The following is a 24,325-nucleotide window of genomic DNA, read 5'->3' as shown; positions in this document are numbered from 1 at the left end:
TACATGACCTGGCTTCTAGCATTTGAAGCACATTTGAAAAAAGTACAACTCATTGGCGCGTGCAGTGCGCTACATCTATGACAGACGCGAACAGTGCCTTTCCCACGTTGCTTCCTTGGACCATCCTGGGGGCCACGCTGCTCGTTGCCAGCGGTCTTCGTCGCATGTCGCCTGCCTTGCTTGGTGGGTGTTGTATTCAGTTTCGTTATTAATTTGAATTCTTTATTCCCCAGGGGGCGCTTTTGTTCTTCGTTATATATATGGTTGTATGTTTTGAATGAACGGTTTTAGTACATCGGGACGGCTAGAGTCTGACCCCCACCTTCGAAAATACCACACTAGCGACGAGGATGTTTTGAACGTACCCCCAGTCCCGCGGCACCTTCCGGATCTGCCCACCATGAGCTTCACCGGGCTTGCTCTGCCAATGTTTTTATGTCCGACACCCAGCTGTCCATCATTGCCATGGGAGCAGATGTTCAACGTGTACTTGCTGGCATCCGGAGCCGCTGCATTATTCTTTTGCATTGTTTAAGAGCAGAGGGCCAGCGTATTTATCAGACGTTACTTGCAGGGACCAGCGCCGCAGCACCGGCAGTGCCAAGTGCCGCAACACTCGCCAATGACAAGTCTGCCGTGACCCCTCCTGACGAATACGACACTGCACTCGCCACATTATGGCACCAGTTTACGACATTGTCCAACGTTATTGTCGAGCGTCATCGCTTTCACCGCCGCAGCCACAGCACAAGTGAGTCCGTTCATGACTTTGTTGCCGCTCTACGGGAGATAGCGTCACATTGTTCGTTTACCTCGCAAGATGATGCTCTTCGGGATCAATTCGTTGTCGGCGTAGCTTCCAATTGCGTATGTGAGCGGTTACTGCTCGAGGGTTCCACACTTTCGTTCGAGAATTCACTTCGAATTGCACTTCAGTTTGAGCAGGTGGCTGAAGAGATAAAGGAGCTTTCTGCTTCAGTCGAGGCAATTTCATTGCGGCAGCGTCATAAACCATCCTCGCATTCTTCGCAAAAAAGAAATTCACAGCCGGCAGCCCCTTTTCAGCATAATTTAACGAGGAGCGCGGGTGGCTCACGTGGGCTGCAGTGGAACCGCCCCCCTGAGCGGAACCAAGAACAGAGTAGCCACTCTGGTTCACATTGTTTCCGATGCAGCTCGCGGGACCACTTCGCATCAGCGTCGCGGTGCCAAGCGCATGGCAAGACTTGATCGTTTTGCGGTCGCAAGGGCCACTTTCAAAGGGTATGCAAGCGCAAATGAACTCAAATGCAAGGCCGGGTCCGTGAAGTTGAATTTCATAAAGATGTTTCGTCATCTAGCAGTGCTGAGCAAGTCTTGACTGTGCAGTAGCGGAAATCCTAGTCAAGTGCAAGTCGCGAACGTCACCTTGACATTCCTTGTTGATTCAGGGTCGTCTGTTTCAATCCTGTCGGAGCAAGAATTCAGTCGATATTTTCAGAGCGTTCCACTCCTGCCTCTCCGCATGTCACTCTGTTTGACTACTCTCAACGGCCGATTACCGTGCTAGGTTGTTTCCAGGCAGACGTTCGGCCGCACAGCGTCACTACGTTTTTATGTTGTTCACTGAGGAACTTGTCTGATCGGTCTTGACAGCATTAAAGCCTTGAATCTTTGCACTGCGGGTTCTGCTTTCAAGTGCTTATACACGTCCTTTTCTCCGCTGCCGACTGTCATTGACCCGCTGTCCTGTTCCATTTCGACACTGTCAGGCGCGCAGCCCCGTAACAAAGATCTTCCGCCAGCCTTAGCACAAGTCCAGTTCACTTTTCAGTCCCGAGTTGGGTCTTGCTAAGGGGTTCACGCATCGCATCAAAACGCAGCAAGGTGTGCAGCCTGTAACTTCCAAGCTTCGCCATCTGCCATATCCTCTGCGGTCACCAGCATCAAATGAGCTTCAGAGGTTGCTAAGCCTTGACATCATCGAGAGACTTGATGTTTCTGAATGGGTGTCCCCCATTGTTGTTGTTGCCAAAAAAGATGGTAGCATCAGGATATGTGTAGACCTTCAAGAGCCGAACAAAGCTATTGTTCCTGACAGTTTCCTGCTGCCCCACACAGAGGAGCTTCTTCACGTTTTGGTAGGCGCTGCACATTTGTCAAAACTTGACTTCCGCTTACCATTAGGTTCTCTTGTACCCTGACAGCAGGGATCTGACAGCTTTCATCACTCATGATAAGCTTTTCCGTTTTAAAAGAGTTCGCTTTTGGTTGATTTCTGCCCCAACGGCATTTCAGAAGATGATGGCGACAATCCATGACCGCTGCCCTGGCATGTTGTTCTACATTGATGATGTGATCATTTTTGGAAAGACCGCAAAACACCTTTCAAACTTAGAGACAGTGCTGCAAAAAATCAAGACTGCAGGTCTGCAACTAAATAACACGTCTCTCCGACATTCCAGAACTTGCGTTTCTAGGGCACAAGGTCACCACACGTGGTATCTCGCCACTTCCAGAGAAGGTAGACTCCATAGTTAACACACCAGTGCCAAGTGATGTTGCCGCCCTCTGTTCTTTCATGGGTCTCGTAGAATACTATTCGAAGTTTGTTTCACACTTGGCATAAGTGGTCGAGCATATGAGAGTCTTACTTTGCAAAAATGAGCCGTTCATCTGGTCAGCCGAAGCAGGCAGCAGTTTTAGGAGGGTCAAGAAAATGCTTTTGTCGTGTACAGTCCTCCAGATGTTCATCACTTCCACTCATTGTGTCAACCAACGCGTCCGACTGTGGGCTAGGAGCAGTCCTGGAGCAACAAAGTGGCCAAGAGCTCCGCACAGTCGCTTTCGCATCTTGTACACTGTTGCCTGTGGAGAGAAAATATTCAGTCGGTGAACGAGAAGCACTTGCATGTAGTAGTTGGGCATGTGAGTGGTGGCACACGTACCTTTGGGGTCGCCATTTCACAATTCGAACAGACCACCAGGCACTGGTGTCCTTGCTGTCGTCACAAGGACGTGGAAGACGCCCACTCCGAATTGCACGCTGGAGTGCACGACTGCTTTGCTACAATTTCACTGTTGAATACCGCAAGGGGTCCACAAACACTGTAGCAGATGCACTTCCTCGGCTGCCAGCACCTACCTCGGAGGCAGAGATTGCTAAGGAGTAAGAAATAGTCTCGTTCATTGAGCCAGCCTGTGTGACAAAGGAGAAGTTCAGGCAGGCCGTTCTCGACGATGGTTGCCTGGAAACCATCAAGTCATTCGTGCTGAGTTCCTGACCGCCAAAGAAGTCCATACCAGAAGAGGTGAAACCATTCTACCCTATTCGAGAAGAACTTTCTGTTGTTGACAACCTGCTACTGCGTGCAGAGTGCCTCGTTCCATCCTACCTCGCGGCTCTGATCATTGGCACCGAGCACGAGACACATCCGGGTATCACGCGCACTAAGGCGCGACTGCGTGAGCGGTTCTGGTGGCCACGAATAGATCAGCAAGTGGAAACGGCAGGAAAAACTGCCACTTCTGCCTGGAGGCAGATAAGTCCGCCAGCACATGACCAGCACCGTTGCAACCTGTTGAATGGCCCGAGCGACCGTGGCAGAAGCTTGGCCTAGACATTGTTGGTCCTTTGGATCCTTTGCAAATCTGCTCACAACAGCAGATTTGCTGCAACGCTTGTTGACTACCATTCTTAATGGCCAGAGGTACATTTTTGCAGTGAAGTGTCCACAAGCACCGCGAAATACTTTTTAACAAGTGTTTTTGCCCGTGAAGGCTACCCAGAAGAGATTGTTTGTGACAATGGTCCTCAGTTCACATAGCGTGAATTCATCACCTTCCTGCAAAACAGAGGCATCCGTCTTTCGCATTCTTCGATATACTACCCCCAAGCAAATGGGCAAATAGAACGGTTCAATCGCACATTGAAAAACTTCATTCAAGTCGCACTCCTCGAAAGACGACCACTCCGGTAAGCACTTTCTCGGCTGCCAGCACCTACCTCGGTGTACTCAGCATGCCACCACCGGGGTCGCGCCAGCAGTTCTGCTGCATGGTAGAATGCCCCCAGGCGCGGATCCAGGGGGCATGTCCGGATGTCCTGACCCCCCCCCTCAGATTTCTGCATCGCCCCCTCGCTGACAGGGGGATGACCCTGTCGAAAAAAAAAAATATGGCCACCAGCATTCTTCAAAAGTATTTTTCGCGAGTACCAGTGGTATCAGCCTTGTAGAAGTAAAGCTAGCTCGCTCACAAGTACAGTTGTATTCCGTAGGAGTGTGGTGTCGCGAAGTTGCCGTAGTTATTTTTTCTCATGAACACCTTGGACCTCCTGGCGCCTGCCGTGCCTTACTCGTCCCGTCGGTGGCGTCGAATGAACGAGGGGACGTCCCTTTTGCCAAACATGCCGAGGTCCGCTCGAGCGCCTTCGCGCCTGATTAACTTAGTTTCCCTTTGGGGTGTCAACGGTTGCCTCATTGGCTGTCATCGGTTCCGCGACCAACCTGCTTAATGAAAGAGATCTCTTGCTGAATGAAGTGTTCATATATAAATAATAACAACCAACAGCTAAACTAAGAACTACGCATAGGCAACTTTTTTTAACTGTAGTACTCATTGTGATCACAGTTACAAGTTTACAATATCCAGTACGAGCACAGTGCCGTTCGTACGCTACAAGTTTTTCATTGTAACTTCGCAGTTTTATTGTCGTACATTAAGCATAGGAGGCTCAAGCCCGCCGGATCCGTTTATCTGAGTGGGCGTTTTCGCGGAGCGGGGCGAAGCCTCGAGCCGCGGCTGCGAAGTCGGGGAGCGTGACGTCAGCGGCCAACGCCAGCGCGCGGGCCTAGGATGGCGTCGCGTGGTTAGAGAAATGGGAGCAGATGCGCGCCTTGTGTAAAAGGATGACGTCGCGTGGGAAACAAAACATGAAGACGCTGGCTCGCGCTCTCGCCTACTACGCCACATCGTTATTCTTGTAGGTGGCGTCGTGAGTCTTCATACGCGGTGATTTGCATATCGTAAACAACCAGCGTAGTGGTTGCTGCGTTGGAGCGGAGCGTTACGCCCGTATTCAAGAACGTTCCTCTAGACAACACACCACCACGACTCAAGAGAGAAGATGGCACCGCCATCCCTCCACAGAAGTGGTCACTGAGCTTCATGATCATTCACGGGAATTCATGAGAATTGTCGCGTCTTTATTCTCCATTATTCTGCGCAGTACGACAATTGAAATTTGGAGTCTGATATCTCGGAGCACGGACACGCTAGAATAATTCTTCCGACTGATAGTGTGTAGAAACTCGACTGTCTCTTTTTCAATGCAAACATACCCACTTACTGCAGTCAACAAAAAAATTGTCCAATTTTAGTTAATGGGCTGCTCACAGCGATAATTATCATCTCACTTTGTGCCCCCCTAACCATATAACTTATTTGCAGAGGTGGTTTTCGCGTGCCTCCCAGTGCCTAACTTTAAGAAAACCATAAAGCTTAGTTTTGAACACCCTGTATTATCAGGCGCAGCCGCCAAGCACATGGCTGTATTGGGTAACGTCCTTTTCCTATAAGCTCGGAGAAACCGATACCTGGCTTCGCTACAGGTCTTCTTCCTCTTTCTGGGGTTTTATGTGCCAAAACTAGTTCTGATTATGAGGCACGCCGTAGTGGAAGGCTCCGGATTAATTTTGACCACCTGGGGTTCTTTAACCTGCACTACAACGCAAGAACACGGCGTTTTTGCATTTCGCCTCCATTGAAATGCGGCCGCCGCGGCCGGTATTTGATCCCGCGATCTCGTGCTCAACGCCCGAGCTGACTGAGCCACCACGGTGTGCTAAGGCGTTGCGCTAGCCGTATAAAACGCTTGTTTATCGTAAGCAGAAACGGTGAATTTCGGTAAATAAGAAAGGCTACTATCATCATCATCATCATTGACAGAAGCTGACCCCCCCCTCAGAAAAAACCTGGATCCGCCCCTCAATGCCCCGAACGAGGCTGGATGTCGTGGGTTTCTCAGCACCAGCATTTGCGAAAGACCCAGCCAAGGAGTTGGCACGACTACGACGAAGGGTCTGGCGTCAACAGCAGAGCAGCAAGCACTACACGGTCAAAGGGGGGGCTGCCAAGAAGACGAAGATAGCCGTAGGCGACTTTGTCCGTATCAAAAAACCGTCCGTTCGTTTCAAGGGAGACTGCTCCTTTTCTTCACCAACTAAAGTGATCGAGAGGAGGGGACCAGCCTCTTTCCGACTTAAAGACGGCCGTACATGGAATGCCTCCAACCTTTCCAGGGTTCCGGGAAGGGGCACCTGTGAACCAGTGCCATGCTGCAGCCTGCCACGCCGCAGCCGGGGTCTCCTGGCGTACTGCAGCCTGCCACGCTGCAGCCTGCTGTGCTACAGCCGCCTTTCCCCAAGGGGCAGGCGCGGTCTCCTGGCATACTGCAGCAGCAGTCAACGAGCCAGTCGCCATCGGCGACAGTGCGACGTCCAAAGCGGCCGACCCGAGAGCGCCGGCCACCGGCCTCGCTCCAAGACTATCAGACCAACTAGTTGGCGGTTGTCGTGTACATAGTCTGTAAATATGTGTAAATAAGTACAGTGTGCATGCCTTAAGGTTTCCCTTGCTAATACTTACTAACAACTAATCACTAAAAATAAGGGGGGTAGTATGTTGTATTCAGTCTTGTTATTAATTTGAATTCTTTATTCCCCAGGGGGCGCTTCTGTTCTTTGTTATATATATGGTTGTATGTACTGAATAAACGGTTTTTCTACATCGGGACGGCTGGAGTCCGACTCCCACCTTCGAAAATACCACAGTGGGTTCACGATGCCAGTAGACGTCGGCAGAACTGGCGGTTGACCCTTCCGGTAGCATTTCGCGGGTGTCTTTCTGAGCCGTCTCCAAAGCGGTGGCGATTTGGCAGACTCGCTCCTAGGTGACTTCGTTGTCCGACAGGGCAAGAAGATGGCATCAAATTGAATCCGTACGGATTCCAGCAATCAGTCGATCCCGGAGCGCTTCTTCCAAAAATGTTCAAAACGAGCACATCGCAGCCAGTCTTTTCAGGTCGATGATGAACTGTATCAGTAATGCAGTGATTTGGGCTTGTTGGTATGACATCGTGAGGCTTATAGCATTTGAAAAGACAAGGACGAATGAAGAGGTAACGCACACAGGCGCTAGCTTGCAACAATATTTATTTCGAGTAAAGGACCCACACATATATACAACTGTTTCGCATACATCATCATACATGCGCCGTTTACAAAAAATACTTTACACACCATTATGCAGATAAGCTAGCTCTTTGCGGGAAAGGGCAATCGATGGTTGTGAAATACAGTCAGACACAGAAAACTGTGTCAGACTTTTGTGCGGTTCTTGTTTTCGCTGGTAAAAGTGATACCGTTCGGTAACCACTGACCGTTTTGGAGCATAATGCTTTCGGAGAGCTTCTGTAGCTTCTTCGTACTTGACCTCCGTTGTTTTTTTTTTGGCAGCAGCAGGCTACGCAGAGTCATGTGCGCCTTTTCACCGAGGATTGTTAAGAAGACTTGCAACTTCCTACTTGCATCTATTCCGTTGACGGTTGCATACAGGTCGAACCTTTCCAGGTAGACGTCAATATTGCCAGAGTCTAGGCAGAACTCGGCCAAAGATCCCAAGGTGGTGGTCATCACTGATGTCCTCGCTTGCCGTGGCGGCGGCATTGTTTCTGGTCTCGGTCATTGCCTCCGCACGAATGATCCCACCCTCGTCACCATGTTGGACAAAGACGCCATAAGGTCAAGTATTTATTTAGACAGCAACTTGAACATAACAGACAAACAATTGTGACTTTTCCTTATAAAGGTAGCCTGGGTGCAATCGAGGCATGCCATTGGCTAGCGATACACTAGCACATGTGAACAGTGACCGTGGACATCAGATATGCAGTACACAGTAACAACACTTGATAATCGTTGCACTGATACAACAATTACGTCACGCAGCCAGCCTTGGCAAGCGAACGCTCCATGAACTTGAAGCCAGTCCATTTGCTCAGTGGTGGCCCAGCAAGTGACCTCTTGCGTCAAGATCACAGAGAATCGAGATTTGCCAACACGTTTGGTGCCCGGTAGTTTTTAATCGATGCGCGCTCGGCTGCTCTGCCTGTATGTCTGGTCACATTTTTCTCTGAAGGCTTGTTACGCTTCAGTCATTTTCTGCAAGGCATATTTTCCGCACATTGGGCAACTGTGAGAAGTTCACAATGCAACGTCAGCACATTTAGGCTACAGGTATACTTCGGCCGAAGTAAGCAGACTTGCGAGCAGTAATAAGCAATATGTATTCGTCACATTTTTGGCCAAGGCCTTGCCCATGTGTATTTTGCCCTGTTATGCGAGCATTATTGATTTGCATTGTCGCTGAATCATTGGCAATTCGCATTCGCCACATACCGAAATAAAGAGGTGTGGATGAAATAGAGTACCTTCTTTCGTACCTGGCGCATTAACATTTCCGTGTTGGTGCTCCGATTCTTTTTTCGGTTTTCTTCAAATGCGAAGGCGAGTTGCACTTGCTACGTACATGCTGCGTATCTGCTGTTAAGATTTTTTTTTTAAGCGAAGCTTTACGTCTAGGCGAAATCGCCCGTGTACAGAAAACTATCATCATCAGCATTGGATCGAGTGTCGTCTTCCGCAGCTGGCTCGTTGGCGCCCATTGGGTTGCGCTCGTGCCACTGCTCCTGCGTTCGTCGTTTTCTTCCACAGCTGGCTGCTTCTATGCTCACCATTCCAGCATAGAATTTCACTTCTGTCATCGCAATGGGGAGGCCGCGTTTAGGGGGTATGAGCCATTCATTGTCTTACGTAACAGAGATTTAATTTTGAAGCATTTTAATTTCGAAGAATCGCAAGTGGCAATGTCGGGCAAATGCTGCTACCACACCGCCGAGCAAACTCGGGACATCGAACGCGACAACGGCAGACAGTCAGTGACGTTCTCTCCGTCGCAGCCAAACGTGTGTGTAACCTCATCAAGAAACACAAAGACTTAATCAATAATTGAGAAATACTTTAATGAACCCTCGGGATTAACCCAGTGATAAACACAGGGGCCACACATTTCAGCTTTGCTGGTTAAGCATCTTCCAGAGTAGAAGGGCTGATGAATTTTTTTGTTTAGATCTTTCAACATGGTGCCCAGGCCTTTAAGGTTACGATGAAAACAAGGTGCAGGGGAGCTGCAACATCAGATCTTACACTTTTTAGCCTAGCTTTTGGTTGCCTCAAGACGGAACTGTGGGTTGTGCTGAATAGCTTTTTTTTCTCCCTCTCGGACCGTGGCATATTTGTGCAATGTGTACAATGAGAAGTCATGATCAGGCTGCAAGAACACTTTCTGCTAAAGTCGTGCTTACCCAAGCAAAATTGGCCGAGTGCCGACCATCGGGCAGTGCTTGGCAGATCGCTAGGAGCCGATCACGTCAGCATGAAGAGCTTGGGTCGTAAAAAGGCCGACTTATGTTGCCAACCTCGTCGGTGCTGGCCTGGATGAAAAGGGCTGCACAATGCCGAGCGTGAAAGTATTGGCTGGCCAGATACTTCTGCTTCACTCTGGCCCGACGCTGCTGGCCGATCATGTAGGATACCCCGCTGCCTAGTTGTAGCCTGAAAGAAGTCGCCAACTTCATGTGCACCTGAGGGGGAGGGGATTGGGAAGCAAAAGAATAGAGAGAAGCAAGTCGTCTCAACCGCCTGTGGCAGTTGGGTCAGGCAGCACTCATGGCGAAGGAACCGGCAAGAGGCGGGTGCGTAGATGGTTGCTGTTTGGGGGAACTATTGGTGGACGGATGCGTTCAGTGGCTGCTTCATCGGTGCAGCGAAACCAAGCGTTTTGCTAGGCCCTTTCTACAAGCCTATGTTTGAGAGTAATCTCAAACAGTGGTTCACTGCGGCTGTGACAAGAAAAGAAAGCGAACAATGTGCTTTGAAAATTGTCTTTTATTATCAAAACATAAAATCTATTGTCCTGAGATCATACAATGAGGTCATGTTGCACAAACATGATGAGTGGCCAATCACGTTACGTGGCTATAAGCCAGTCACACACATTGACTAAAACAAAACTTTCTGTACAGTTTGCAAAACGGCAATGGGGAAAAAGAAGCAACAAAAATGGCAGGAGATTCTCACACAACCAGAAGGCAATTCAGGGCAGCTTATTGCTCACAACTTTGGCTACCTTAGGCACAAGCCATGACGCCTTTGCTTCCCACCCGATGCTCCCCCAGTTACAATGCCAATGTGAGTATTTGCTGGAAGCATGGTGGAATCGGAAAGCAAGCGAATGATTGGCCGCTGATCGTGTCGGGTGCCGGGGATACATGTGATGCCAGTGGTGGTGTATGTACAGCAGCAGCAGGAGGGTGTGAGCAGCAGCCGCCACTCCTCAAGGCTGGAACTCGGGCAGGCGGCGGATGCGGGCACGCTCCTCCTCGCTGTCGTCCCTCGCGATGAACACCGAGTGGCCCAGGCCACAGGCCACAGTGTGCACATGGATGCCCTCCAGCAGGCGCACCTCCTGGGGCGTCGTCGAGGATTTCTGCCTACCCTCGCCATAGCCCTGCGCCAGCAGACACTCGAGTGAATTTCACTTTTGCATCAAGGCCCACCTCAGCTATGAGAAAATGCAAAATGTAAAGGAAGATACGACCTTTACAGTGCAGACCGCATATAACGTAAGTCGCCAGAGTCGCGAATATCTGCACTATAAGCGGTACCGCACTATAACCAAAGCAACAACTTTCAAGGCCTGCACATACATGTGCACCGAGCCGCCATGCGTATGCGACAGTCGAGGAATGCAGCTAAAACGTTTGCATTCAATTTACAGTCGAATCTCGTTAATTCGAACCAAATCACGCGGCGTTGCAAAGACCGGCATTGCTCCGGCACCGCCATTGCTCCGGCACCGCCATAGAGTAAAAGCTTAGGAGAGAACCCTCAATGTCGCGCGCGAACGAAAAAAAAAAAAAAAAAAAAAAAAACGCGGCGGAATTTTCAACTTCTACAAAAGGCAAGGTCGCCGATTCTGCGTTGCACCGGAACATGCGTGTATGTGCAGACGTCTTAGCCACGCTACCGTAACCACGTGTAGTAAATGGCAGCGAAACCTTCTTCCTCCTTTATGCTTCCTCTACTTTCTAGTCACATGTTGACCTTGCACGCTGCGGCTACGGCGCGGAGGGAAGCAGTGGCGCTGTCCCAGGGCGGCCATCGAAACTACCCACGCCGGTAAACGCCCGCTTCCCGATAACGACAGAAACCGAAACTTCGGGAAGCTGGCGCCGGGCTGGCTGTAGCGGCGGCGGGCGTGCACGTTGACAGTCGAAAGTGAGGGAGCTATGAGGGAGGGCGAGGGGAGTCACCGAAGCGGCGGAGTTGCCGAGGCGAAATCCGCATCCCTGCCGCCCTCCTCCCTCACATTCCACGGTCTCCGCGTGCGCCCTTTGCCGTGTTCTGACAGCGTCGCCCGCTCCCTCAAGTTTCGTTTACTGCCGTTATCGTGAAGCGAGCGTTGGCCAGCGTTGGCAGTTTCGTGGCCCTCGCTATGCGCGCCGTGATATTTCACGACTCGCACTCAACATTCTGGTTCCAGCCTCACTGCCTGTTTGTTCGCACCACGTGCCCTTATCTCCTCCCCTTCGTCTCTCTTTCTTCCTCGAGCACTTTGGAGCGCTCGTTTGAGGGGAGCGTTCGCAGTCTCCGCTGACTTCCGTACTCCAGGATATAGTGCAGTCTGAAAAGACTGCACTATAAGCGGTTACTTTATAAGTGGTCTATACTGTATATATCCGGATCACTGAATACATACGCACAGCTTCAAACACGTTTTGTTCTTGCACGCCGACGCACTATCAGAACAGTGAACATTATGCCCCACAAGAAACAAAACTGAATGCACACACACACAAACACTTATGAAGATGCCAGGTAACCGCTGGAAAAGGACGATTCCTTTGGTACAATTTGATCAACATTAGTTCGGCATACTCCTGGGCCGTTTCACACATCTTTATTGCTTAGACAAGCCGGTGGGGCACAAACAAAAGCTGCTCACAAGCAGTAACTGCTCGCCTTGTTTGTCCTTTTTTTGTGTCATGCATAGCTTCATCTATTTGCACGATCAACTGTTCACTTTGTCATTAGCAAAAAATGTTTTTGACGACTTCTCTGGGAGTTTGTTCGCTTCGGTGTTCTGTGGTTTGATTTCTTCGTACTCCTGGCACTGCTCCAAGGCTCCGTTGCCGTGTCTTGGGTAGTGCTCATTAAACGAGTTAACGCCTTGGTGTGGATTTGCACAGTGTTCATGCCCATGTATCGGCAAAGTACAAACTCGACATCTGTATCAATGACATCTGTTTTTTCTTTTTTTTAAAAAACAAGGTTACATAATATTGCTTTCACGATGCAATGTCTCTGTGTGTATCGCCGTACTCTGCAAATAATAAAGTACCGGTAATTTGAAGCAATTCTCCCGATTTTCTACAACCTGACGTCACTATGTCGCATGCTACACTTCATTGCGTCATTACCATTCTGTGCGACTGCCTACTCAATTTTCCCAAATCAGCTGTGTTAACGTTGGTATTTTCCTAAATGTTTTGGGACATGCGCTGGGTACATGTAGACAAAATGCCTGCATTATTAGTCATTGCTGAAATAAATGAAATGCTTTTCAAATGGCATCTCAACGAGGTGGGTGCAACGAGGGTATTGCTTCTGCCACTTGACCTGTTTTAAAAATATCCGAGGTCTTAACCCTTTCAGGCACCAATTATGATCTTCAGAATCGTAAAAAGTGCACAGCTGCAGAAGAGTTTAGGGATTTTCAATTCATTGGCGGGTTTTGTCAAGTTTCGCTTTGCATGGACTCTATGCGAAAACTCCCTGCAAGAACATCACTTAAGAGAATATCAACTATTTCTTGTCTAGCAGGTGCCCAGCCACTCGAATATAATACCTGGTGAAAACATTGTGAAAACCATGAAAGAAGTTGTGGGAATCCTCGGGTCCCATAACCGCCGCACGGGCAGCGAACGTCGCGTCAAGCGCATGCGTGACAGGGAGAGTTGGGAGAGGGGAAACTTTCCTTTCGCGGCATGGAGGAAGGAAAAACACTAGGAGGGAGCGTCACGTGACAATCTTGAAGCCTAGTCAAAAAAAATATAGAGGAATGGGATGATGGGAAATAGGCCCTCACGTGATAGGCAAGCGGTAGATTTTACTCGGCTCGCTTGGGTGGCTTCGATTTCGTCTGCTGCGGGGGTTTCGGAATATGCGCACATACTCGGCGTGGCAAACGCGCGCCGAGGTTAATGAAGGAATTCGAGTGTGTGAAGCAGTTGAGTCTCGCCACCTAATTAGCAGACAGGCGCCAAGGCTGTTGCGAACGAAGGCGTCGGTTAACCGGCATTGCGCCGAACAACCCGGGAGGACCACCTCAAGGACGACTGGTTGCGTTTCGGTGTGATTTCAGGGAAACGAGGGAACCTTTCGCCCTGCAAACGTGTGAAGGCAACCAAGCCGCCCTTCCGACGACGATTCGTTGCGTTTGACGACGTCTTCAGGAAAACAATGATGCCTTTCGCCCCCGCAAAATGTGCACGCGATTAAGCGAGCGTACAGGGTCCGAAGCGACTGTCCGTGCGGGAAAAAATGCGTCCCGTCTTGTGCCCAAGGATGGACTGGCGAGCCGGAGACTCCGAACATATTTAGGGCCGTGCCGGCCCGTAGCGCAGTCGACACTGTTGTTCGAGATCTGCTCAAAGTCTTCGGCCTCTTAGCAGACCGGCGAGAACTCCCGTAAGCAGTAGGCGCACCTGCGTGATGAAGTGTTTTGTGCCAGGATGCTCTAATCGAACAGAAAATCGGCGCGATGGCCTGTCCTTCCATAGGTAAGCACAATGAACGTTTCTTTTATTTATGAAAATGGAACTGCAATATTCGCGATCGTTAGTGACTACGTGCTCGTGTGAATTATAACTGACGAAATAGTGGTGCAATACTATTCAAGCCATTTTTTTTCCAACTTTGTCATAATTCCCACTAAGTGTTAAACATTTATTTCTCTTTAAATTACTTTTACAGCTAGCGTACACTCCTAAAAAGGTACGATGTGAAACTATTTATTGTCGAAGAATTACATTTCCTGCTATAAAAATTATTATTGACTGAATTTGTATGTATTTCTTGTGGCTGAAAACAATCAAAATTGCAATAAAACTAATTAATTCAAGAAACCATGAACGATTAGTCTTCACATAACATACCAAGTTTTGCAATAGTTGCCAAGAACAACAATTTTGTAGAGAATATTCTGCTCGTAGTAACTCGGCTTGTACGTGAGTGCAAAGTTCAAACATCATGTTGCAAAGTTCAATCACTCCCCATGTTGAGGCTAAATATCATTTTCTTTTTTTTTTCAGAAGATATGATGTTGGTTGACATATTTTAAACAACAGGTAAATAACAGTTGAGATGAAATAACACAGTTTTACTTTAAATTACAGGAGTGAACATCATTTTCATTCATTTATTAGTAGTACCCTGAAGGCCTAGAGGCATTACAGAGGGGGCATTACATTACATTATGTATGTGTTACAGCTATATCTTTGATATTTTTGTGTGAAACATGCACTGCAAAGTTACTACAGCTCCATTTCCCCCGAGATTCAATTAGCTGTATGTGTATTTTACAAGCACACTTAGATCAAAGATAGTTTTCTACACAAGGGGATGCGGTGTGTAGAGAAAGCATGCACAGATCATGTGAGGTCTTTTGCATGACTCTGCAAAGGTTGTGTAAATGCAATTCCACAGCAAATGTTATTGTTGGACCTTAAAAATATCTGGTGGGTTATTCTTTAACTGCAGACGCTTGCAAAGGACGATGCGACAGCAATGAGTCAACCTTAAAGTGAAGCAGCTACATCCACGGGAACATAACAGCATCAAGTTGAGCCAGTAAGTTGGTGCACAGCTGTATGCAGCCATAATGCATGTTTCCAGTTTGATCATACCTTTTTCATGACTGTGGTAGATGTCCCCCACCATTCCTGAAGTGAAATATGCTTTTCTTATATTCAGGCAGGTCTCTCTCAAGCCACTATGGATATGGACATCTCTGAGGGCTAGTCTGATTGATGTGCTAGCAGAGGGTACTGCTACATCTGCTAGCGCGTCCTTGACTGATTCAGACATCGCTGATGAGCCTTCCGAAATCCAACATGTCCTGGCATGTTTGATTGTCGTAATGATCACAGAACTTGCTTAAGACATTTTCTCACATGTGTGCCTTGGTTGATTCATGTTCTGATCTGCTTTGCAAAAATCTGGTGTTTCCCTTTAATATATATTTTGGATTTCACCTTTAAAGTAATTATTTAAGTTTCAAAAATGAATATGAGACTGTCATACAGCTTTTTGTAAGATGTTTTTGACAGATTTAAAAGATCTATTAGTAATGCTCAGAATGAAGAGAAAGATAGAACTGTTCAACCTATCATTGGCCCTTTTTTGACACAGGTGACAAGCATACTGCATTCAAATTTCATTGTTAACACTGGCAAAAGCAAGTGCTAATGAATGAAAGCCCTATATGCTACATCATAATCTCATTTTAGTCAATCTAGGATAAGTACAAGATAAGGAAAATAAAACAAACTGCTGCAAAGCAGTGTTATGTAAGATGAAAAACCACTTTTTTTTTCAGTAAAGTTGGAATAAGGAAAACACACTCCTTCTCTGAATTATACTTCAGCCATGTCCTCTCATTACACACATAATTAACACCCTTGCTAGGCTCCAACATTTACAACAGTAATAAAATTTATAGCATGCAAACTGTGCTGGTAAGCTTTATCAACATTTTTTGGGACAGTAGATAAAAAATACAGTATATAGCCACAGCCACTGATCTCCCTAACAATGTCCTGCTTGCTGGTCATTATTGTGCTTAAATTTTAAATGAAGCCAATGGTGTCGCTATTAGTCCCAGGTTTTAGCTTCAACTGTGCATCTGGTGTTTCGTTTGCACGGTCAGCAATTTCAAGTTATGTTGCAGTAAGCAGTCCCTCCTCATTGCACTTGGTGTATTTTGTCCAGTCTCCCAGGCCAAGGCCCTCCAGGACGCTCAAGGGTGAAGCTTCTGCAGCACTGCCTACACACAACCCAGCGACACCTCGAACAGCAAGGCATACTATGGTGAGGATAATACTCGACCACTACAATTCTTACATACTTGTTTCCTTAGGTAACTGCAAGTGAAGTGGCATATATTTTCGTGGCAACTGTTTAATAGCTCAAGCATAATGAATGTCACTCAGTGAACTGCACTTGGACACTAACATTTATGATCATGGCAACCATCTAATTAAATACTGAAACATTCATATTTGTTCGCAGCAGTACGAGTTTCCTCAGCGTTTGCATTAAACACCAATTATCGGCCAATAATCCTTTTTCAATTTTTCTTTTCCATTCAAATGACACAATAACTAGACGACCAACAGGTTTTTCACAATTTTCTATGCTCTTTATATGTTCGATCGGTCACAATCAGCCGTGATATATGAGCTCAGTATATTTTGCCCACTTAAACTAAAAGGCTTCTTTAAAACATCTCTCATTGAACTATGCTACATTGGCCTCTTCTGTGTTAGTTGTTTTGTACTTCTACCTTTCCTGCCTGGGCCCAGATGGGCCTGCAGTATTTAGCAAATAAATAAACAAACAAAATTAAGTGGCACTAGCAAGCTCGTGTGGATGGCAGTTTTATGCCCCCACAGTTTTTAAGTTCACAAAAGTGTAAACGGAAACCGTCGTGAGCAATGTAATGACCTAAAATTAAGCATTATATTCTTCATAGCTTGCACAAGAGTGTATGCCACAACAATTCATTTGTTCTGCGTACGTGCTTTGTGTCATGTTGGTCGCTCATGCACCTGTTACAGCGCGTGATATTTTGCAGCCACAGCCAGCAGAAGACGCACCTGAAAAGGCCTTTTTGAGGCATGAAGTATGGCGTTACACAATTACAAACTGCGACCAAGAAGAAGATGAAGACTCTACGACAATCCCATCAACAGCTTTTTCAAAAGGTTGCTCATCTCGAAAATGTCATAGAAGATTTATCTGACAATCGCATTCTAGGAAATGAGGATGTCGCCATATTGCAGAGTCTTGGTGGGGCAAAAAAAGACTTGCTCATGCGTCAACTGCCACATAAATCTGGTGCCAGCAATGTCACCCGCTTACTCGCCAGAGCTCAGGCCATTTGCACTGACTTTGCATTTTTATTCCCCTAGAGCATACAGATATGTACGAGCTGTTTTCAACACATGCCTCCCGCATCCAAAGACACTGTAAATGATATCAACCCATTGATAGGGCTGCTGACTTTTCAAAAGAGGCAATGACTGCATTGGCTATCAAGGTAAAGCACGGCTCTCCACATTATGCAATGTGGTTGTGGATGAGATGGCCATTCAAAGAAGTAGTGTGGGATGGGAAAAGCTTCCATGGATATGTTGACATGGGCATTGATGTCAATGATGACAGCTTTCCAGTTGCCTAAGATGCATTTGTGTTAATGCTCGTTGCAATCAATGGCAGATGGAAGCTGCCGATTGGCTACTTTCTAGTGCATGGCCTTGGTGGTGAGCAGAGGCGCAATTTGGTGCTGCTAGCTTCACTCACGAAAAAGGTGCACACATTGTGAGTTTGACCTGCGATGGCGCTGCAGCGAATTTGTCATCGCTGCACAGCCTTGGCTGCAAGATGGACCTGACTGAGCTGGATGCTTCTTTTCCGCATCCAGTGACAAAAAAAAGCTTCTCTTTGCCATGTTGGATCCCTGTCACATGTTGAAGCTACTGCGGCACACCCTGGTTGATAAAAAGGCTATTGTGATACGAACAAACAGTTTATATTGTTGAAACACATTGATGAGCTGCATGAAATCCAGTACACAGAGGGCCTACATTTGGCAAACAAACTTAGACAAGCACATATTACCTGGAAAAGCCAGCCCATGAAAGTCTCATTGTTGGCTCAAACATTTAGTCAATCGGTAGCAGATGCTCTTGGTGACTGCAGAGCTCAAAAAAATTCAAAATTTTCAAATTCCTTGCCAACAGAAGAGTTTATCAGACATGTCAACAATGCATTTGACATTATAATTCAAGACATCCAAGGCAAGAAGAATAGAAAGGACCGCTGTGTCCTGAAAATGTGGCTCCTGTCACTGCATATGTCAAAGAACTTATGGCCTACTTTTGCTCGCTTAGGGAGTCTGCAGCTGGTAAACTAATCACAGGGACCAACCAAAAGACAGGCTTCATTTGCTTTGTGGTGTGCTTAGACAACCGTCCATACAACCACTTGGTTACAGAAAATGACCTATTGGCATATCTTCTGACTTCCAAGCTCAGTCAGGACCACCTTGAGTTACTTTTTTGCTGCAATAAAATCATTTGGGGGCTGCAATGACAACCCAACAGCAAAGCAGTTTGCAGCAGCATTGAATCGTCTGATAGTTTGTAATGAGGTCAAGGACATTGATGGCGGAAATTGCTTTCTATTGGAACACATCGAAATTCTCTTTGTACGCTCCTCTGAAAAAACCATACTCCATCGATGTAATTAACCTCACTGCTCCTCAGAGAAGCCCTGCAGCCAGTGAACCACTCACAGAAGCAATTTTACAGGATCATGGTTACTCTGCTGACCCAGGCAATGTGTCTGAGCTTGGGTGCCTGCGGCTCGCAGTACTGGAAGAATTGCTGCACAAGTTTTCTCGTGGGTGAATTATGTTCATGATGGCCCACACAATTAATTCCTTTATCCATCAACTTCAGCTGTCCCACCAGGTTTTATGTTAAGGCATTTATTTGTTTTTTGAGTGACTTTGTAAAGTGCATATATTGTTCAAGAGCGTTGTATGCAGATGTCAAACTTTTATAGAGGGAAAATGTGATACCTTATTGTAAATTCTGCAAGTACATGTTTGTTGTCTTGCTGAATGCTGTAGTTTGAATCACCTGTATGCAAATTATGCTTAAACAATTGTTCTGTTCAGCCCAAGCTAAACAGTGTGGACAATGACGGTAGGTTAGCTGGCCTACCTTTCACTAGAGTAAATTGTGTGATGACATGGACATGCTGTGAATGCTCTCAATGGATTATGTGTAAGCTAAGTATACTCTTGAGGATGACAATGTTTTTTTTTTAAATGTTTATCCTGTATGTCTTTTACCTGACCTTTGTGGAAATTTGCCACTGTCACCTGGAATACCGTTGGTTTTACTATTTTTTAAATAATTTAATGTGCTCACTCTGGTCATTTGCTTTACAATAGCCTTTTATGATGCCAGATTCACTGTAACCACAAACATTTGGTGTATACCACTCAATGAGTGTTTTAAATACCGTGAAATATTCATTCATTTGAGGTTCACAACGTAATAGAGCCGTCGCCTCTTAATATTGCGGTGTGTTGGCTCAGCTTCGACGGCGCTAATTTTTTTGTAGGTATGTGATACAGCATAAGCTTTGCTGTACATTTTACTTGAACCAAAATGCATTGTATTTTAATGTTGACATACTTAGTTTGTGGGTCTGACCTCACATCAATTCTTTCAACTTTGACTTTGTGAACTACCACTCTTTTTTTTTTTAGATTTCTGCATATGTATTGCTTACTTTTCTGACAAGCACAATCACCGAAGCCTTTCGATATTTGTGAGGACAGCGCAGATATAAATATTATACAATTATAGCCCTGTATTAAGCAAAACTGCAGCTACATTCAAGGACAGCTGATCCCATTGACCAGTTTTATTAAAGGTATCAATACTACGTGTGATAGTTTACTTTGTATAACATTATTATACAAATGCCCTGTGGCATAATACTGATACCGAAGAGCAGTGGCACAATAAGTTTTCCTACTTGCTGTTTATAATTTTCCTTCGTGTATTATCTTTGCAATGTACTTCATTTAAATTATAAATGTGGCTTCCTTCTGTATTTGTGTGAAATCTTCTGGCTTCTATAGGTACAATAAACACTGAATAAAGAATGAAACAATTACTGTTGTCATAAAAATGTGCTTTCCATAGTACAAGTACACCAGCAACACAATGAATCCACAAGTGCAAATGAATGCTGCCATTTTTCCCTTGCCGCTATGTATTCAGTTTTCATGCCGTTTCACACTAGCAGAGGAAGAAGGGTCCCCCTGGCAGTGTTTGATTCTAGGACATAATTATGCTGTGGGGCTATACTCGCATTCGGAAACAGCTGAATAAACTCTAGATAATGCACAAATCCCGTCCATTTGCTTTATTATATAACGAAAATTGATCCCCGAGGCGCGTCTCAGCAGCGTCGTTGCACCACAGAATCTTGCAAAATAGTACACGTAAATCTGAATAAACGGCGATTACTTCGGCGTTTAGAATGCAGGCTAATGCTATTTATTTCTCTCAAAATGAAACACGCCCACGAGAGCCTTTTATTAAGCGAAAATGCGACAAAAAAGTGTCCTTCAAAACATCTCGTTTCTTCCTAGGTGTAAGACAGCGTGACAAAAATTATTTCTCTCAAAATAAAACACACACGTACACCAGCCTTTTATTAAGCGAAAATGCGACAAAAAAAAAAAAAAAGTCATCAAGACATCTCGTTTCTTTCTAGGTGCAAGACAGTGGGACGAAAAATTAGCAAGATAATACGCACCACAGCTTAAGGTGCACAACGGCTGATTTGACGAAACTTGAGTACGTAGGAAAAATAGACCACACTCGGGCGTCTGGACGGGTTTCGAGCCGCGAGCGCTGGCAACTCCACTAATCGCGGTGGTAAGCGCAAGTGACGCTTCGAAAATTTTCTGTCTTCATGAGTCAGACGCCCCAGTCTTACTCCACGTTTCAAGGCATCGCATTTGAAGCGAAGAACGACGCGCGCAGTAGCAGAAAACCACCACCCGCATACGGGCCTCCAAGCCAGTGACGACAAGCGCCACTAAAAGTTACCACGTACCAAACAATCACGAATGTTCCGGCAACCTTGTGGGCCTTTTCCACCCCAACGACGCGCGCAGTAGCAGAAAACCACCACCCGCATACGGGCCTCCAAGCCAGTGACGACAAGCGCCACTAAAAGTTACCACGTACCAAACAATCACGAATGTTCCGGCAACCTTGTGGGCCTTTTCCACCCCATAAGGCACCGCGCACGGGGCCCCTGAGGGAGGGGTGGCTTCAGAGGAGGTTGGCTTGCCGAGGCTAGCGGAATCACGTGACGCTCCCTCCTAGCATTTTTTACCTCCATGTTCCGCGGGCGGCGCGCGGGAATCGCAAGCGCTATCAGCGCCACCGGGTGGGTCACGTGAGATCTCGCTGATATCGCCCGGGTCTCTTTGGTCTCTAGCAAGCGGCGACGGCGGAAGTCTCCGCCGTCGCTCCCGTATTCCCGCGCGTGGTTAGTCAACCGCGTTCTTGACGCGGCAAACGCCGCGGCCGTCCGTATTCCCCAGTTGGTATGTCGGAAGCCCTTCTTTACCTAGTGTATTATTCTCTTCGAGGGAACCCTCAGCGAAACTACAGCTAGCTGGCCTGCTCGAAGTGTTAGTTGCAGTCGTAATAAATGCTTTCCGAGTGTACACGTGGTTGTCGTCTATTGTTTCCTTGAGCTTGTACCGGACCGCGGTTGATGCGCAGGCATGCGCCAACCGCGGGGCTCAGTATGTCGAGGCAGAGGGCCGTTGGCATCCCCACCATATCCCGACAAAGTGAACCCGCCACATACAGACATACATCGAACATGAACACCCAGCCGTCTACCTTCCCACTCATTTTACTAGAACATCTTGCACAAGTTATTAAAATTTGCAGCGCAATTCTAATCAGAAGTGTTTCAAGATGTACTCGACACATTTTAAATACCATTACTTTTCACCAATGATTTTGCTGTTGATGCACTAATCTTGTCGTACACAATTGTGTACACAGCACCTCAAAGGGTTAAATGCCTACTCTGACTTGTGAGGTCTTCAATGATGTAAGAGCTTATACCGTATACTGCTGACATCAGGTGACAGCACTGCATATGGGACCAGACGTACCAACTCGCCGTAGGTGGGGTGTGGCCCCCACGAGATGACGCTCTCATCAGCCAGCACCACGATGCTCTTGTTGGAACAGCCTATGCCCCGGACGTGCCAGCCCGTCAGGTCCTGGATGGGCTTGGGGTACATGGTCGCCTCGCCACCATGGTTGTTCATGCCCCAGAAATAGAGCACCCCTGCAAGGCCAACAACCATCACAACTAGCAGTGTGGGGGCCTGTTGCAGGCTATTCCATACATATAACAATGAAAGCTACCGTGCCAGGTACAACCGTGAACAAAAGTATACAGACCACAAAGCTCGGTTGGTTTGTAATGAAGATGCACATTCAGAAACTAACGAGTGCACTGAAAAGTCTGCAATAGCAAGTTTCAACCGCAGTCCTGAATTTCAAGTTACATTTACAGGCAGGGAAGAAAATCAGCTTTATCCTGGAATCCCTGGTCCATACACATTTTCTCCAAGGAGTACGTCAATATCAGCATGCCTTTATGATTACAGTGCATGGACATTTGTTTCCCAACAACCTTCTGGGTGTGCACGCAGCTAACACTTCCCACGTGTGTCTTACTTTATGCACTTGTGGCACTGCTGCGGTGACCTCAGTCAACAGTTCTATACGTGTGCACTTTCTGGAGAAGCAAGTGAAAGGTAAAACATTGAAAATTGCCGTGTTGGACAAAGGAAGCTTTGCTAAGCTGTTGAATTTTCCCATCAGAGATGACAACCTTTATCCACTGCCCATGGCAGCCCTACACAGAGCCATGAAATAAAACCCCGAAAAGATGCCTACGGATTATATCAATGAGCAAGCTGTTTCAAGCATGCCGCAGCCCACGTTGCATTCTTCCTTAAGGGCCTTGTGGTATGAAAGCCACGAAAAGAGTTTGCCAATGTGGTCTGTGGGTGAAATCAAAAAGTGCTTTAGGGATTTAGTCGCTAAGAGATAAGCAGAGGAAATGCTAATGCAGTGAACTAATATTTTTGGTGAAACCTGCACAACATACACGGAGGAAGTGCTCTAGTTGTGCGAGGCTCCTGACCCTCCGACAATGGAAGAGGACAAGGAAGAATTGCTGAGGACAGTTCCTTATCAGGACCACTGTCTCAGTGTTTGTATGTGTGCCTACTAGTGTGCTGCCCCTAGAACAACAATGGCCAAGCAACTCCTTGGCATGTCATTTAGCAATGCCACACATTTCAACCCCTGAAAGATCGGCTGCCTGGCGAACTTCGCCAGTGCCCCTCCATCCGACAACCACTCAGCATGCAATGTGTGAAGGTAGCTTCCTCTCTCGGGCGCACTAACATCTTATGACCCCTCCACCACCACAACCTCTTGCAACTTTGCACCACGTCCAAGAATGCCAGCCCCAGCTATTGACGCACATCCCTGCTAACAGCTCCGCAACGGTTACTTGTAGAGACCACCTGCCATTTCTCAAGAATGAAATTGGTTACTATCCTCCTGCCCCGAGTGCCCCATCCGTTTCCACCACTGCAGCTTTGTGGTCACACACCCAGTTCTGCCCTCATCCCTGTCGCGTTCCACCTACACATTAGCTTAGGTAGCAATCAGCACAGATGCAAATAAACGCAGCCTGTCGCGACTGCACAGCTCGCCACTGTCAAACTGCTTCACACACGCTTATATTTTCCAACATAGTGCAGTAGCAAACCAGCCTGTATCGAAACTGCACCATGCCCCACATGTCTGCTACAATATGGCATTTAAATGGCCAATATTGTCATTCGTTGACAACGAGAGTGGACCAGGGAGACAAGTCGCTCTCAGCTTGCAGAACTTCTCGATTTTCACTCGCGAGCATGAATTACAAGAGGGGGGGGGCAATTGCGTTTTTGGCCAAAAAACAAATATCCAGATTATAGCAGTTTCAGGTTCCTTTACTATCTGAGAATGTGCCAATAAACTTTTATCCTCATCAGCGCAGTAGAATTGCTCAAAATAGTGTTTTTTCACAAGCCAGTGACTCCTTGCAAACAAAAATGTACAAATTTCCAGCAGCTCCGCCGCGCCCGCGGACTCACGGCGGTGCACTGTACACAGCTGCACGGGCAAGGAGGAATACCGCGCGCTGATTGATGCTCGCAATGATAAGAATCACGCACAAGGTGAAAAGAAGGCAG

General features: G+C 47.0%; 1 protein-coding gene and 1 pseudogene across 1 annotated transcript in view; one reads left to right on the top strand and one right to left on the bottom strand.

Annotated features, from left to right (window-relative positions):
• Positions 1 to 80: 80 nt before the first annotated feature.
• LOC119445349 (uncharacterized) lies at positions 81 to 3,949 on the top strand (annotated as a pseudogene).
• A 6,019-nt stretch (positions 3,950 to 9,968) lies between these two features.
• The window catches only part of LOC119445348 (protein RCC2 homolog), a 39,708-nt gene continuing 25,351 nt past the window's right edge, over positions 9,969 to 24,325 (bottom strand). Inside the window, exons 6-7 of the mRNA XM_037709658.2 lie at positions 22,175 to 22,353; positions 9,969 to 10,608 (exon numbers count right to left, since the gene is read on the bottom strand). Of these exons, the coding sequence (XP_037565586.1) occupies positions 10,435 to 10,608; positions 22,175 to 22,353 (353 nt within the window). The 3' untranslated portion in view covers positions 9,969 to 10,434. The remainder of the gene's footprint in view (positions 10,609 to 22,174; positions 22,354 to 24,325) is intronic.

This window comes from Dermacentor silvarum, chromosome 3 (assembly GCF_013339745.2).
Source record: "Dermacentor silvarum isolate Dsil-2018 chromosome 3, BIME_Dsil_1.4, whole genome shotgun sequence".
Classification (NCBI taxonomy): Eukaryota; Metazoa; Arthropoda; class Arachnida; order Ixodida; family Ixodidae; genus Dermacentor; species Dermacentor silvarum.
The sequence above is the reverse complement of the archived record's forward strand: the minus strand, read 5'-3'. Positions and strand labels throughout refer to the sequence as shown.